This window comes from Opisthorchis viverrini (genome assembly GCF_000715545.1).
Source record: "Opisthorchis viverrini unplaced genomic scaffold opera_v5_389, whole genome shotgun sequence".
NCBI classification, from domain to species: domain Eukaryota; kingdom Metazoa; phylum Platyhelminthes; class Trematoda; order Opisthorchiida; family Opisthorchiidae; genus Opisthorchis; species Opisthorchis viverrini.
Window position 1 is genome coordinate 64,401 of NW_008752050.1, and position 15,577 is coordinate 79,977.

The 15,577-nt window shown below is 43.7% G+C and overlaps 2 protein-coding genes across 2 annotated transcripts in view; one reads left to right on the forward strand and one right to left on the reverse strand.

Annotated features, from left to right (window-relative positions):
• Positions 1-3,685: 3,685 nt before the first annotated feature.
• T265_10655 (hypothetical protein) overlaps positions 3,686-15,577 on the reverse strand; it is a gene marked incomplete at both ends in the record, with an annotated part of 115,354 nt that continues 103,462 nt past the window's right edge. Inside the window, 2 exons of the mRNA XM_009177100.1 lie at positions 3,686-4,921; positions 7,274-7,375. Coding sequence (XP_009175364.1) covers positions 4,659-4,921; positions 7,274-7,375 — 365 coding nt within the window. The remainder of the gene's footprint in view (positions 4,922-7,273; positions 7,376-15,577) is intronic.
• The window catches only part of T265_15225 (hypothetical protein), a gene marked incomplete at both ends in the record, with an annotated part of 8,022 nt that continues 2,723 nt past the window's right edge, over positions 10,279-15,577 (forward strand). The window contains 4 exon segments of the mRNA XM_009177101.1: positions 10,279-10,367; positions 10,385-10,483; positions 12,946-13,071; positions 13,276-13,396. Of these exon segments, the coding sequence (XP_009175365.1) occupies positions 10,279-10,367; positions 10,385-10,483; positions 12,946-13,071; positions 13,276-13,396 (435 nt within the window).

Genomic DNA, 15,577 nt, shown 5'->3' on the forward strand with positions numbered 1-15,577 from the left:
GTGTCCAGAGGATGTCGCGTTACGAGGACGCATCTGTTCCGACGAAGTTTCATCGAGACTTTACTGAAGAGGTCAGTATTTGTTGAAGTCTGTAACTCTACCAGTGACACATTAGTCATGCAATCATTGAATTACTAAGTTCTTGGGCGAAACCGGTCGTGGGCTGTCGAAGTATTTTCAGCAACCTTATGAGTAGTGCATTACAAAGATATACATGTATCGCGATATCTCGAATATCGTAGCGACTGAAACATGAGGCGGCCTGGTGCAGCACATTCCGTTGCCTGAAAACATCGCGAACGAGAGATTCAGCTGGGTTCCAGGGAGTCTCTTGAAGAACCAAATTAGTTTGCAGATGAGTGCATATCCGCTAATTTCTTTTGATCCTCTCGGAAGCCAATGCACCAGGATCTAATCGATCCCATATTCTGCACTGTTGATCATCAGGATGATTAGAAGCGTAGGGTCGTAGTGTGTGTACAACATTTCATGTGAGTGCACATGTGACATGAGAAATTATCACTTGGCACGATGTGAGTGCACATGTGACATGAGAAATTGTCACTTGGCATGCATGTGCTCGGCTCCACTCAGAACATAGAGTAAACGGGACTGTGTCAGTGAACTGCTGAAGCTTGAAGGTTTCAGCCAGATGCTGGGTGCGAACCATCTAGACCAAGTGCTTTGTTTCACTGAAGCAATGAAATTTCACGCTGGGATTCCGTTGTCGACGACGGACTTGTGACGACTGTTCACTCGAGTTCATCAGCTATTTCCAGACATTGAGTTGATGGGATCCAGCCGAACTTTCCTTCAAAGTGTTCAGACATCGCTCAAGTCATTCAGTCGATTGAGATCCTATCCTATCATTAACACCCACCCTTCTTGGACAAGCTCACCGGAGTAGCTAGAACAGGGTGCGATATTTCCTTTTGCAAAAGCCTGCTCAATGTCCCCGGACTTTTGTTGTCCACTGGCACTCTCCCGCAATCCTTAGGCTCTTCATTGTTTGCACTTGAGGGATTCTTGCCCGCTGGTATAGTTGCTGGTATAGTTTTCTTGGCTTCAGTCAGAATTGCTGATTGTGACAAGAACCGGTAGTCATTGCGGTGTGAGGGCAGACGGTTTTAAAGGCTGTGAGCATGACTAATTTCATCCTTCTCTAATCGTCATCCATAACACTATTTTGCCAGACCAGTTTTGGAAACTTCTCAGCCAATTCAGCTAGATATTTTTGGGCTACTAAAAAGTTTTGGAGGTGATGAGTACCCTTGCACTAAACGATGTATCGCACATAGGAAACGAAAGGACATAAGCACCCACACATTGTCGTGATTAGGGTCAAGTGGTGCACTCCAAAATGAAGGACAATCTTGTGTTACAGCTTTCTAACGTTAAGTGGTTGGTGGCCTCCAAGTGACGTTGTGAGTGCTTAGGCTGACTACAGACGAATGATGCTCAACACATAATTGAAGAAGTCATTCCCCATTTTATTTTCGGTGAGCGTCAATCACAAATTGGTCACCAAGGTGGACCTCATCACGCACTGAAGACATCTGATAAAGGGCAGATTCTTCATCAACTGAAGCGAAGCAGCACAAACAGACAAACAGAACGCAAGCATCCAGCCCATTGGACGCGTGGAGAAGCGCTTCCATCTAACTCACAAACAGTAGACCCGTCAAGTTCACCCAAAATTCTTCAGACATGCAGACAATGCACACACGCACGCCATTAAACAGCGTGTTCCAATGTCCAGACTGTTATACCGGAATATGGAGTGCTCATGCGGCCATGTATCATTAGGCTGTTAGCAGACTCCACCACTAATCCCACTATTCGAACACTTCTAGTAAGATTAAACATTCATCCTCAATATCTTTGTTTTTTTTTTTCAGCAGAGCAAATCCTTGAAACAAGCATAAATGTTCACTGATTGCTGTTGTGAGCAAAGATCAACAAGCTATCGATCTAGCAAAAAACTGATCTGTTTTGCGCTTGATGATGCACACGTGATCATATGGCTGCCTTAGGTAGCCGCTTGGTAGACATTGCTAATTCATGACCGATACGTGAATTAACACAGTTCAACCGAAGTGGTTGTACATCCAAGTCCCATTATTTGATCACACTGACCGGCTTACTGCCATTTGAGTGTGTGCTGGTTTAGGCACACAGAAGGAAGGCTTTTTGGATCACATTCAATGACAAGCACCACTAATGGACCGTTGCGTTTGAATTTACAACCCTCACACTCTAATTCCTTCTTGTTAGCTTGACCGCTAGGTGTCTAGCTAGAAAAACGGAGGGAGCGTCAGTTAATGTGCTTCCGACCATATCAGCTGACTTAATGCGTACCGGATCACCTATCTATCCTGATAGGTGTTCTCTCCTGATTCCAAGTAACTGAAGGTCTTCACTTTGACGCTTTTGATGTTCGAAGAGATTTCCCTATAAGCCACTGTCAGGAATGTCAGGTTCGTAAAAATAATCCTAGAATGCTAGAAACCTATTGAAAACCTCAAACTCAACCAAAACCGCAGTGAAAAGGTCCTCAAGCATTCAGGCCAGAAAAGCCAGCTTCCCATCTACGACCCAAACAGTCAGTCAAATCAGAATCGATTGACGATGATGAGTCTCTGACATGTCATCGAAGTACGGCCAACGATGATGAGTGTTCATCCACTACTGATCGAACAGCCTGGATCAGGGTTCAAAGTGGGCTTTAAAGACCGTGACGCCCCTTGTAACTATTCCACTCGGTTGTTTGCAATAAAGCAGCTGTGTTCCCCGTTGGCGAGTCTTTTTCCGACACCAGGGCATTAGCAGTCAGTTACAACAGCGCGCGTATTTTTCTAATCTGCTCTGGTTCACCAACTTTCCATCACTGTTTTATGGAGCACACTGCTCTAGCTGTAAAAAACGCTAATTTATCCAACAATTTTGATAACAGAACATGGCTGCTATTCGCGTGAGCAAACTACGTCTGGTGCAACATACTATCAAATACAGGGATAATTTATCGTGGAAATGATCACCAGCCATTAGAACATCAACCATCTACACTCGAATCGGCAGTCTTAAACGGATTTGCCGCACGGTATAAGCCAAAGACGGTTAGTTTCAGACAGCCCGTGCGTGCCGAGCAGCAAAGCCGCGGCTGTCAGAGCAGGCGGAGATTTAAAGTGTCCGGTTAAACGAATCATTGGAGAGAATCACCAACCAAAGACGTGCTTGACAGAAGTGGTGCGTGGCACTGCAGGCTGTAGTGGACTCTAACTCGACTCTTCTTGTGTGTGTATTAGATTGCTCGTGTGGCTAGAATCAATAACCTGCCTGTTCCCGGTAAAATGGACGGCGCTCCCAGGACGCAGATTGTTTGCCGGCGGATACGAACTAAACCGTTACTGCAAAAAGCGATCAATAATTCACAGATCAATATTACGTCACATGCATAAACGGTGCTTTACTATCTGACCAACACTACTCGTATGTTAGTCCGTAGTGTAACCGTCAAACAGGTAGGTAGGTATCATCACTACGCTGTTCTTTATATCAGCCATGACTCCAACGGTCTATTCTCAAGAACGTGCCACTTGATCCGTGTTTTTGTCGGATTACTGATCAAGAACTGGCATGTCGCCTGTATGCACGAGATAAAAGGGAAGACAGCTGTCACAATTACGTCAAAGTTCGATTCAAAAGCTACCTGCGATCACAACGCACCAATGCTTAACTCAAAGAACTGGGAAATAAAAACCATGAAGTATTATGTTGCAAAAGCAGAAAGGTCAAAAGGCAATGCAATCGAATGATAAAGCCAAATTTTTGGTGGGAAGTATAATCATGCGATTGTCGTGTGAGTTATCAAATTTGAAAACTCGCCAACTGCGCTTGACTGATACACAACAGGGTATTGGAACGTTCGTCGATTGTCTAAATCAGTGGAGAAAGTGACAGCGGACAATGTGTGGATAACAGCCCAGTTATTGGGCACAGAGTTTTGGGATAATTGAAAAAAGGCTTAGAAAATTCGGAAGCAGAGCGTGTTTACCAAAAGCGCCGACAGCCAAAAGGCAAATGTGTGGATAAATGAATTAGCTGAAGCTTGAACCGGTTCGTTGGCGCATGATAGGTGCATTATATCGATCAGCGGTTTCCGGTTACATAAAGTGAGATCTGTTGGTATCTATGGTTGCAACTTTTGGCAATAGTTGGTAAGTGCGGGAAATTTATTTACAATAGTCTAAACACTTACACAGATCATATTACCAAATGTCAGATGAGTACAGAAGGGCGATTTTGAAGTTTCAAAAATGAAAGTGAGAACTTGTGCTCACAATCTGGAATATAACTCTGGAATTTCAGTTTTAGAAAATCAAATATAATTCATCGATTTATGGGGCTTTGCGTCTTGGGATGTGTCCTCAGTCCCGGGGCCAGATTTTGGCAGGACAAAATTAACCCTTGCAACTGGACTGTGGTCTCCGCGGGTGAATGCTGGATTGTTCTGGTAAGATGGTGATCTAGGTGCCGAATAAGATGATGTATTTCGGGTGAGAAGGGGAGAAACCGGTCTGCTGTTCTCTTGATTTCGTTGCTGCGGCTGGCCTGCCTCTTTTGTCATGGGTGCGACTGGATACCTTTGGTCATACAAATTATAATTGTTTCCAAGGCAACTTCGCTTTGGAATCGAGGGCGAACCAGTTCCAGCGACGAGGCTTGAAGCACTGCCGGCGGGCAGCAGGGCAGCTGTTGATGCTGAGGAAGACAGAATATCGAAGGAAGACTTGCGCTGAATGCATGCGCTCAGTGAGCCATTCATCCCGTGAAGTCCAGTGGGGACACCGTATGTCATGGCTATTTGCCGTTGTATTCGAGCCATGGCATTTTGATAGTCCACGAATAGTTGCCTTCCAAACTGTAGAAATTTAAAATAATCGAAGGCAAACAGTTATTCATTGAGCTGTTAGGGTTGGTTGTCGCTAACGTGAGTGGTTGAGCGAATAGTCAGGTCGAGGAAAATGAATGAGTAAGAAAAACAGCTGCTAAAATAGGACACAGAATGAGGTCATGTTGTCCTCGGAAACCCTCGTTTCCCTCCAGTTCGGATGAAAAAGCTATGCACCCTGAACTACTCACTAATGAGTTAGTAGGTAAATCGTAGGAAAATATTTGAGGCCTCGAAGCGCGGTCCGCTCTTCTGAAAGGGACAGAAACCGAAAACGATCGACATTTTCATAAACTAAACTGGTGGGATATTTCCGGTCCAAGCTTGGTTTTCGACTCTGAAGAGCCACTGGTGAAAATATGCCCGGAAGGTGAAGATTTTCCCCAACCTTTTTACTAAATTAATGTTGAACAAAACGTAACGGAAGCGAAACAAGTGTAAGTGAAAATCAGTATAGCTTGGGAACAGGCGTTTCCACTGTGAGTAAAGCAACAGTAAACACTGATCGCTTGTCAGCTTAGCTCAGGGCCATACCATACTACGTTGTGATGGAAAGAAGGCTGTTGATCATTGTTGTAATCTGGGTTGGGAAGCGAAGAGAACGCTGATTATATTCGACTGAGTTTCACTACTTCTGAGTTGTCAAAGTCCTGGTTCCTGAGCACTCATCGCTCACGTAAAAGCTGAATCAGAAAACAAATGAAGCCCAACTCATCAGCTGTGTAGCAAACGAGCAATCAGTGCATGCTCGCGCAAGGGATTGTCCGGGTTGGAGTTGATGTTTCTTCCGACTGTCATGTCATCATATCCTGCGCAGCAGATCGAAACAAAAGCTTCCGTCACCATCATAATCATCATCATCATCGACAGCATGACATCAGTGTTCAACATCAATGCTTCGCAACCGCACAACCATGATTTATTTGAAAGCTATACTGTGAAGAAAAGAATAAAGGTGGACGGGGAAGGGATTTATTGCCGGCTTACCACAATCATTTCGAGGTGCCTACACCTCTAAGCGCTCATTTAGACAATCTGGATAAAAACTGACAACAAGAACATCACTGTCATCGGTTGGCAGCCATATCTTGTAGTGTCTCCAACCAGGCACAGTGAGGATCACGCGGTCCCCATCCTGGAAGGCGGGTAGCACCGACAGCACCCAAGCGTTTCGTGATCTCCTTCATACTCCTCTGCCAGGTCATGGGTTGGCCACCTCTCTGTTTACGCCACTCTGAATTGGGCATGGAAAACAGCACTCTCTTTGACAAACGATAGTTAGACATACGCAACAAGTGTCCACAAAAGCTCCAGACGTCGAAGCGAAAGTAGCTGATGCTCAGAAATCCTGTAGAATTCCCCAATAGAGAATAAACTACTTTTAAACCAATTACATTGATTGGTTTTGGTGAACGGTGCATGAATTCTGACATCGGTTTGTCAGACGACCGGAGTGAGTACAGTTCTTCAGGAGTTCATTCTTCAGGTATTTTTCGGCAGGGAGAGCTTCGCATAAACACTTGCCTAAGACGATGCGTTTGAGTAGGCCAGCAAGCACAGAATTCCAAAACTAACTCCGGGTCATGAAGGACTTCAAACTTTTCTGAGGAAGAAAATACAGCGGCACAGTCAATCTCAAGGTCGCGAATGGATCAATCAATCAATTAAATTTAGCAGTTATGAACCGTGTACCTTAGGCACATTGGTTCCAGCTGCTACAGGCCCGATCGCCGAGAAACGGGACAGTGTGGGGCATACAGCTCTTCGCCCACCTTCCTTCTTTAACACTCGTAGGTAGATCACAGACATTTTTATTACAAAGCCACTCACGAAGCTTCTGAAGACTCGTTAATAGCTGAAGAATGTAACCAAATTCATATGCAAATGGGTGTATTTGTCGAAAGTTGGACATGTCAGGTCTGTAGATTTGTTTCCGAATGACAAGTGTTGAACTTGTTCATATAGTCGTCAGAATCCAAGATTGAAAAACAATGTTATTCCCCAAGTATACCCTCAAACTTACACATGACCTGGAAACTAGCGTCTTGCTCATGTGTGAAATTTCAAGACTACTGACAGTAATTCAGTAGTAGGATGGGAATCTCTCACGGTTAAACCGTACGGTTGTTACAGATTAGTCTTTCAAGATGAACATCATCGCTGCTAGTCAGTCAGAAGGGAGGCTGAGAACTTCAAACTCTATTGAACTTGGGTGTGTAGCAGTCCTACGAATGGTACGCTTTTTAGGACACATATACACAAGTGAGTCTCAGAGAAATGGGTTGGTTGTTATGTCGATCACACCTGTTCCAAATCACTCACTTTCGCTATTCGAAGGCGACACACCCAGTGACGTAAAGCTTTCTCGTCTGTTGCACAAAAACAGAAAACATGTGTTGACGCCGGATCCTGTGCTGAATAGGGCTGTGGGGTGAGAGAAACACGAAACGGTGGTATCACTTTCACACGGATAAGATTTCTCTCTGTACGATAAGAAAAATCAGCGAGCATGGATAGCTGAATCGAGATTACGATGACTAAGTAAGGTAACTGGTCAAAAGATTGTATATCTGTCGATGGATGTATTTGGACTCATTATTACCGTTATAAACACTGGACTTTAACCTTGAAGTGAAATGAACGTAGGATGAGTGGCGCTATATTCAGTATAAATTAGATGTGACCACACTGCTGATCAACCGCCCGTGGCTGCTGGGCGTTCAAACCGCTTGCCTGGTGATCATGGGTTCGTGAGACGCTCATTGCTGAGTATTCCCAAAAAGGATTAAAAACTCACAGTACTTCTAGTCTTTTGTGCATAGGATGGTTCCACTTTCAGGGCACAATCTCCATTAAGAATGGATTCGCTGTTAATATTCCCCACACTGTCATCAAACTGTGAGTAGTATTCTTCTTAGCTTTCCAGATGATGATGAACATTGAAAGTTTCCTCATATAATCGTCAGCCCATAAGATTTGGATGATGGCCGAGTCATGCAGCGTTCGAAGTGGTGGGAATTTGGACTAGATACAGTGTACAAGTTCAGGGAAGGCATGTGATTTTGGCAAGTTAGAGATGGCTCTAACAGCAGCCAACAACACAAAAACAAGATGCAGGAATGTACAGTAGGAAACCACACACAGACTATAATGAGTAGTGATCATCTACTCTGAGTGATTTTCTAGCTTGACTGGGTGATCGATAGTTTTTGAGTTAGTGGTTCCAGTGCAAAATGAGGAGGGCTCAGTAATCTAGCAGAGTTAGATTTGATCGCGTATTGATTTTCTTTCAGATATCGCGGAGTACAGTGGGGCATACTATGGCAGTACATCATAAACGAGAGATTCAATTGAGTCTCCCGTGAAAACCAAATTGATCTCCAAATGAGTGTATTTCTCCAAAACAGTCCCATTTGGGTTCAAGTAGATCATAAGGTTGACGGAAACTCGGGGACTGCACCTACCTGACGAGCCCCAATAAGGGTGAAACCGGTCGTGGGCTGCCGAAGAGTTTTCAGCAACCTTGTGAGTAGTTTCCTTTATCAGAATAAATAATCTTTTTAAAACGTAATCCCACATTTCAAGATTTTTCTGTAATTTGTGCGCAAATCTTTCTAGAGACTCCATCAATTCCCACAATTCGTTTTAATGTACTGAAAATAGATTGCCCGGAATTCAATTACTGTCAAATGGGGTACTGTTTTTCCGCTGGCTTTCTCGCCAAAACAATTTTTTTCGGCATGCAGATTATAGCTTTAAAATCAATGAATTCAGGTGAATGACACTTTTCGTGAAAAGTTTGCCTTTCAAAATTTAACGCCACGGGGGTTTGATTCATATCTGGGGGCGAAGAACCAGTGTTCGTCTCCGTTATCGGCTGTCCGGAAATTCGTCGGTCTGGGAACTTTAGAAAAAAACAGTCGATATTTTCCGGACAATATTCCCCTGGGGTATTAGACTTTACAAATTACCGGTCCAAGTAAATTTGCTGTAATTTCCAGTCTCGGTTAGGTTGACTGAGTTTGGTGAAAAAAACGATGGCTGAGAAATGTGTGAACTGAGCATCGTGTTCATTTGAACTGTCGGGCCAACGCTAAACCTTAAAACTCTTTTATTCGAAAGTGTAGACAGACATTCTCTCTTCTCAACTGTTGGAATAAACATGTAAACATGGATGAATGTTGCGACTGAGTAAGCTGACCTGACACTCTTGGTCAAACAGTATAATTCTCGACTACCAAGATTACAGCCCTGGTCTCACATCGTCCCAGAGCTTCTTCACACTTACCAGTTTAGATAAACAAGAACAATCCGTGGGTCGGACATGAGTTTGATCAAATTTTTACCTTTAAGCTGATACGTATGATGAATTACCCTATTCGTCATCAATAGCACACTGAGTTTCTGTCGCCACCGCCCTAAGGATCTGTTGCGAAGATACTATAGGTGATATGAAGCTATAGCTCAAAGCCAAAGGACAGCCTACTATCACGAATCAATATGCTATTGATTGAACACGAAGGAAGATACCGAAATTCCAGCTCCGATAATTCCAATATGCATTGGAGCTTTAGAGGAAGAGACAATTTCGCGGTGGTTCTCGGCTTTCCCGTGTAGATGAACTTCATTTGACAGTGTTCTGTTTTGATTCCCTGATTCATTATTCAATAACAGATACGCATTTTTTTCACATTGATCATTGTCACAATTCCCAGGTTAACATGAGAAGATGAAGGGGTTTTCAAATGAAGCCAACTGAAAAATCCAAGGTGCACTGTACAACTGGTTCATACTAGTTGGCTATCATCAGTAGTGCGCACCTCACGAAACACAGAGAGTTTCGAACCCGTGGCCTTCCGGTCAGTGGTTGAAAACTTGACCATTCAGTCATGAGCGGCTGAGCAGCAGTGTGAATAGCTCTCACTTAGATAGGATGTAGAGCCACCCAGTCAGTCTTCAGTCATAGAAAGTACATTACGTGGTCAAGTATTGAATGGCTCCCCGAGTGACAAAGTTTCACCCATAATGTGGAATTATGCTTCTCCCGTCTGATTGAGAGTTAATCACATTGGCGTACCCCAGCTTGAAACTGAAAATTTAAGTGTTCAACTAGGAGGTTCTGAGTTGGAAACTGAGTTTCGGGATAGACACAGTACTTCTGGTTCCCAATAAGGAATAAACTGCTGTTCGGTACTTCTGTTCAGCCTAGCAATACATCCAGAGACAACACAGTGCTGGTCCTTTAGCAATTCTGGGGCACCCATCCAGGAGAATTACGGATGTCCTATTCACTTAATCCTCTTATTGTCCGAATTTTTGCCTGAAAGGTTGATCGTGAGGTTACTAGCGAAGTACACTCATTTGCAAACCAATTTGGTTTTGCGAGAGACTCACCTGGAACTCAGCTGAATCTCTCGTTTGTGATGTTTCCAGGCAACTGAATGTGCTGCACCAGGGCACCTCAAGTTTCAGTCGCTACGATATTCGAGATATCGCGATACATATATATTTTTGTAATGCACTACTCATAAGGTTGTAGAGGAGTTTTCAGCAACTTTATGAGTAGCGCATTACAAAAATATATCCAGAAGTTACCTTCGAATCGGACACGAAGAACACTCCATCGTTATGCAATGTAGATAAGCATCTTGAGTCTGCAAGAACCAAAATCCATCTACGTCCTTCTAGCAGCTTACTCAGGGAGACAAACCGAAACACGCTTCTCAGAACTGTTTCAATCGTTTCAGCCGAGATGACTAGTTGCACAAGCATTTCCAAGGAAATGGCGAAAAACTGTCGCGTTTCCTAGCAACGTTCCTCATCATCAATGACCACCTATGTTCAATCTCTTTTCTGGCTTATTAAACCAGAAGCCATACACCGGAGCAGTCACCCTCGGAGACTTTTTTGGAATCAGTGTCATCCACACTATTGTCAGCAACTCCAGTTCTTTCGTATGTGGCGCCAGTGATAAGATTCCTCACAAACCACAGCAGCCTGTGAACCAGTCAGAGTAGCATCTTTGGGGATTGCGATCGCTGGCAACCCATTTCAGCCCTAATAGTGTCTCATACGTCTTATGAGTGCAATGAATCGAAGTGCATACCTCCCATGCCCGTTTATAACCGCACATGTCTGAAATCTATTAAAACTTTCACCGAATATGACAAAAATCATCATTTATGCGTCGCTTTATCGCCAATCATTCTTTCAGAAAAGGCAAGAGCTTCCCCAATACACGATAGACTAGTACATCCAAACTGAAAATTGACACTTTGATTGCTACTAGATACGCGCTGAGGCCTAGATTTATTGATGGGTTTCATTGATTAGGTTTTTTCAAAATGCCAGCCGATGCTTTCGCCTGGACCCAGAATGTTCCACCCAAGAAGCGTCTATAGATGGTAGTAGATGGCCCTGGTAGATCACAGCCTGGCAGACAGTTCAGCTGGGTGAATGTGTCTGTCGATCATCTTCCACTGTCGCTCCTGTCGTTTCATGAAGCACTTATTTGAGAAGAAGAGCTCCTCAAGGAGTTTACCCTCTTAAACAATGCGCCAACAGTACGGTAGCGCTACCAACTCACTATCCTAGGTAAGCGGTGTCAATTTGATTCGCTTATCCGGCAGTCCATTGTTGAGAATCGTCCACCATCGGCTCACCGGGTTTTGATTGACATAGAGATCAATTCAGCATTAGAAGATTCTTTGACTGACAAGAAAGCATAGAGTTTATTTGTCACCATGGATGCAGCGACCTGACGCAACAGATGTCCCGGCTTTTGGCCACACAGATTTTCCGCTCGAAACGCAGTTTTTACAGAGAATTTTTCCCTTTTACTTGTCTTGAGTTAATGAAGCCAGTAGGATGAGACCATCTTCGGGAAAAACCGTTCCGCAGAGATCACATTCGACCTCTTAAGATTTATCTCCCTCGAACTGTTCTTCCAAATGAAAAGACTGCTATTTGTAGTTCTATCAGTTGGGAAGTACCGTCTATGAGGCAGTCTTACGATAAAAAGACAGCGCAAATCGCGTTAAGTAAAGCTAGTTATTCGACTATTTATTAGGGTTATTTCTGATTGCTAATTTTTCTGATATTGGTTAACCGTGTTCCGCTAAAAACGCGTGTTTGTTGCTCGTATCATTTCCAGATGGTCACTTTTGATCACTACTTATGTAGTTTGAACCCTTGAGAATGAGTCACGTGGATCCCGTGAAAAATGAATCGATATACAAGTGAGTGTATTTCGCCAGTTTTGTGCAACCTGGGTTCCAGTAGAACATAACCCCAGAGACTGCGCCTACCTGATGGGCCCCAAGGATGGTGAAACCGGTCATGGGTTGTCGAAGAGTTTTCAGCGACCTTGTGAATAGTTTCCATTGTGAGTAGTTTCCTTCATGAAAATATGCTGCGATATCTCGAATATCGTGCCAAATGAATCGTGAGGCGGCCTGTGTGTAGTACATTCAGTTGTAGAAAACCATAAACGAGAATTTCAGTTGAGTCTCCCATGAAAACCAAATTGATTTGCAAATGAGTGTATTTCTCGAAAACAGCCCAATTTGGGTTCAAGTAGGACATAAGGTTGACGGAAACTTGGAGAATGCGCCTACCTGATGAGCCCCAAGGATAGTGAAATCGGTCGTGGTCTGTCGAAGAATTTTCAGCAACTTTATGAGTAGTGTATTTCGAATATATATGTATCTCGAATATCGTAGCGACGGAAACATGAGGCGGTCTGGTGCAGCACATTCAGTTGCATGAAAACATCACAAACGTAAGATTCAGCTTTAATCCAAATGAGTCTCTCGTAGAACCAAATTAGTTTGCAAACGAGTGTATTTCGCTAATTTCGTGGAATTTTGTTTAAAAGAGTACACCTGTTCTTATCTAAAATCAGTGTAAAAATCAGTGTTTCCTGTCACTGCATTTTCTCATCAAGAAACGTCTCTTAGTTTGACGTTTTCAAGCCATTGAATGTGCTGTACCAGGCCGCTTTATGTTCTAGTTAGTACGATATTTGAGATATCACGGTATGTATATCGATGTAACACACTACTCATACAGTTGCTGAAAATTCCTCGGTATCATAAACGAGAGATTCAGCTGGGTTTCGGGTGGATCTCCTAAAAAAGCCAAACTGGTTTGCTAATTAGTCTACCTCAATAATTTCGTGCAATTTGGGTTCAAGTAGATCATAAGGTTGACGGAAACTCGGGGACTGCGCCTACTTGATGAGCCCCAAGAAGGGCGAAACGGTTATGGGCTGTCTAAGGGTTTTCAGTAATCTTGTGAGTAGTTTCCTTTATGAAAATATACAGCGATATCTCGAATATTGTGCCAACTGAATCACGAGGTGGCCTGGTGCAGCTCATACAGTCGAGGAACATCACGAACGAGAGATTCGGTTGGGTCTCCCATGAAAACCAAATGGGCATGCAGGTGAGTGCATTTCGCAGTGTCCCAGCTTATCTAAGGACGACAGGTGAAATCTCAACAGCGGGGCGAACCACACTCATAGAGCAGGGCGGACGTATGTCATGTGCTCTCATCGGGTGTTAATTACTTTGCTTAAAATGAGCTTTCCAGAGCACAACTGAAACTTTACCTTCTGAAAATGAATCAATTCATCCAGATGAGTTTTCACATGGAAAAGTGCGTGCACATGTGCTTTACCGAAACGTGAACACGTGAACTGAATTTGCTTTCATTCCTAGCAGAAACTGTCACTCAGTTCGGAATCCGTGTGTACTTTCTCTCTCTGTACTTTCCCTGAGCACCAATGCTTTCCCCCCAGCTTGTACAACAACTGAAATGTAAACATTCCGACTACCAAGTGGAACGTGTAAAAAGCACAGAACGATTTTGGGTATCTATGGGTAGTAGATCCGGCACAAATCTATCGGCACTGTCAAACCACCAGTGCTCCTGTCGGTAGTCCATCCTGTGGGTTTTCTGCACAAGCCACATCATTTGATTCTCTTCACCTCGATTCTTCACACACTATGAGTTAAGGAATAAGAAAACTCTGGCCGCACAGCTGAAACCCAGAGGGTACTGGCTCGACCTCTCGACTGTATGTTAAGCTTGTTGAAAACTCTTCGACAGCCCATTAGATATTCCGAAATTTGCGGATCCTATCAGGTAGGCGCAGTCCCCGAGCTCCCATCTGTCTCATTTCCAAATAGAGCACCAACGTGTCCATGGGAGGAAGTTAAAAAACCATTTACACAGTGAATGTCGACCAAAACAACTTGAATGTTGTTTCCATCGGAACATTCGGTGTCCACCCTGCAACACATTCAGTTGTAGGGCGACAAGACTGGTTTTTGTTCGAGCTTGCCTTCAGCACAAATCTAAGTTTCGAATTCATGTCTGGCTCCATCTAGGTTCAGGCCCCAAACAACTTTCATTTTTCATCACCACCATTCATGTTTCTCAAAATAGATCAAATCAAATCCAGATGAGTCTCTTGAAAAACCAAATTAGTTTGCAAATGAGTGCTAATATTGTGCAAGTTGTTTTCAAGATTGACGGAAACTCGGGGACTGCGCCTACCTGATGAGCCCCAAGAAGGGCGAAACCGGTCATGGGCTGTCGACGGATTTTCAGCAACCTTTTGAGTAGTGCATTACAAATCCAACCTTCTTATCACCTAATATGTGACTTGATTCCCACTGTTCGCGGAGAAAGTAGATGTCCCATCTACTCTGGCCAAACTTATCCTGGCAGTGAGCATCATTTGGACCGCTCAGATGGTTTGAATTCGAGGTTTTGCGTACTTCTCAGAGCTTCTTGAACCCCAGGAGTCACCGAGTTCGTTCAGGTTCTATATTCCCCAGGCCTGTACCACCTGAAATGTTATTCATATATACAACAATATGTTTCCTTCAAAGAAACCTCAGCGACGTCAAGACTTTCCCCCGATGGAAAGGTTTCTTCGCAGGAAGGAGAATAATCGGGAACACGTAACATACATTCTAACCGCAATAATAAAAGTTATTTTGTGTCCAAGAGCTCTTCAGAAATTGTCTTTTTTAAGGAGATAGATGTCCTTATGCTCCAACTATTCAATATTCTGGCACAGCAGTGGTTCATACCCACCAGCCCACTAAGGCGATTCCATGCTACGCTTATCAACTCTATCAACCATACCATTACCATTTTATGCGTAACCAGGAACATCTAACATGAAAAGTGACCACGAGGATGTTAGATCTTGCTAACAGTGTCTAACGTTGGTCGCTCCAGGATTTGAACTATGAACCGCTACTACACTACCCTCTTCACAATTAAACAACTAGAGAGTTTGCAAAAGAACACAGTGATGAATATTAATGGTCTTGGAATCTCGTTATCAGGTCAGGACATGTATGATGGTTAAAATAGGAGCGAAAAATGAAATACCTGGCGAGGAATGGTTAGTGAAAAACAAAACGTGGAGACACGAACGATTGGTTGTCTGCGCCCCCTCCTCACATGTCGTATCTAGTTGGATGCTGTGAGACAGTCAAGAGGGCTGTGGAATGACTCGACACGAATCAACCGGCGAAGTCACTCAACAGCCCTCTTGACAGCACCCAACTAGATAAAACTTGGGGGAGGGAGGAGCAGACACTCAGT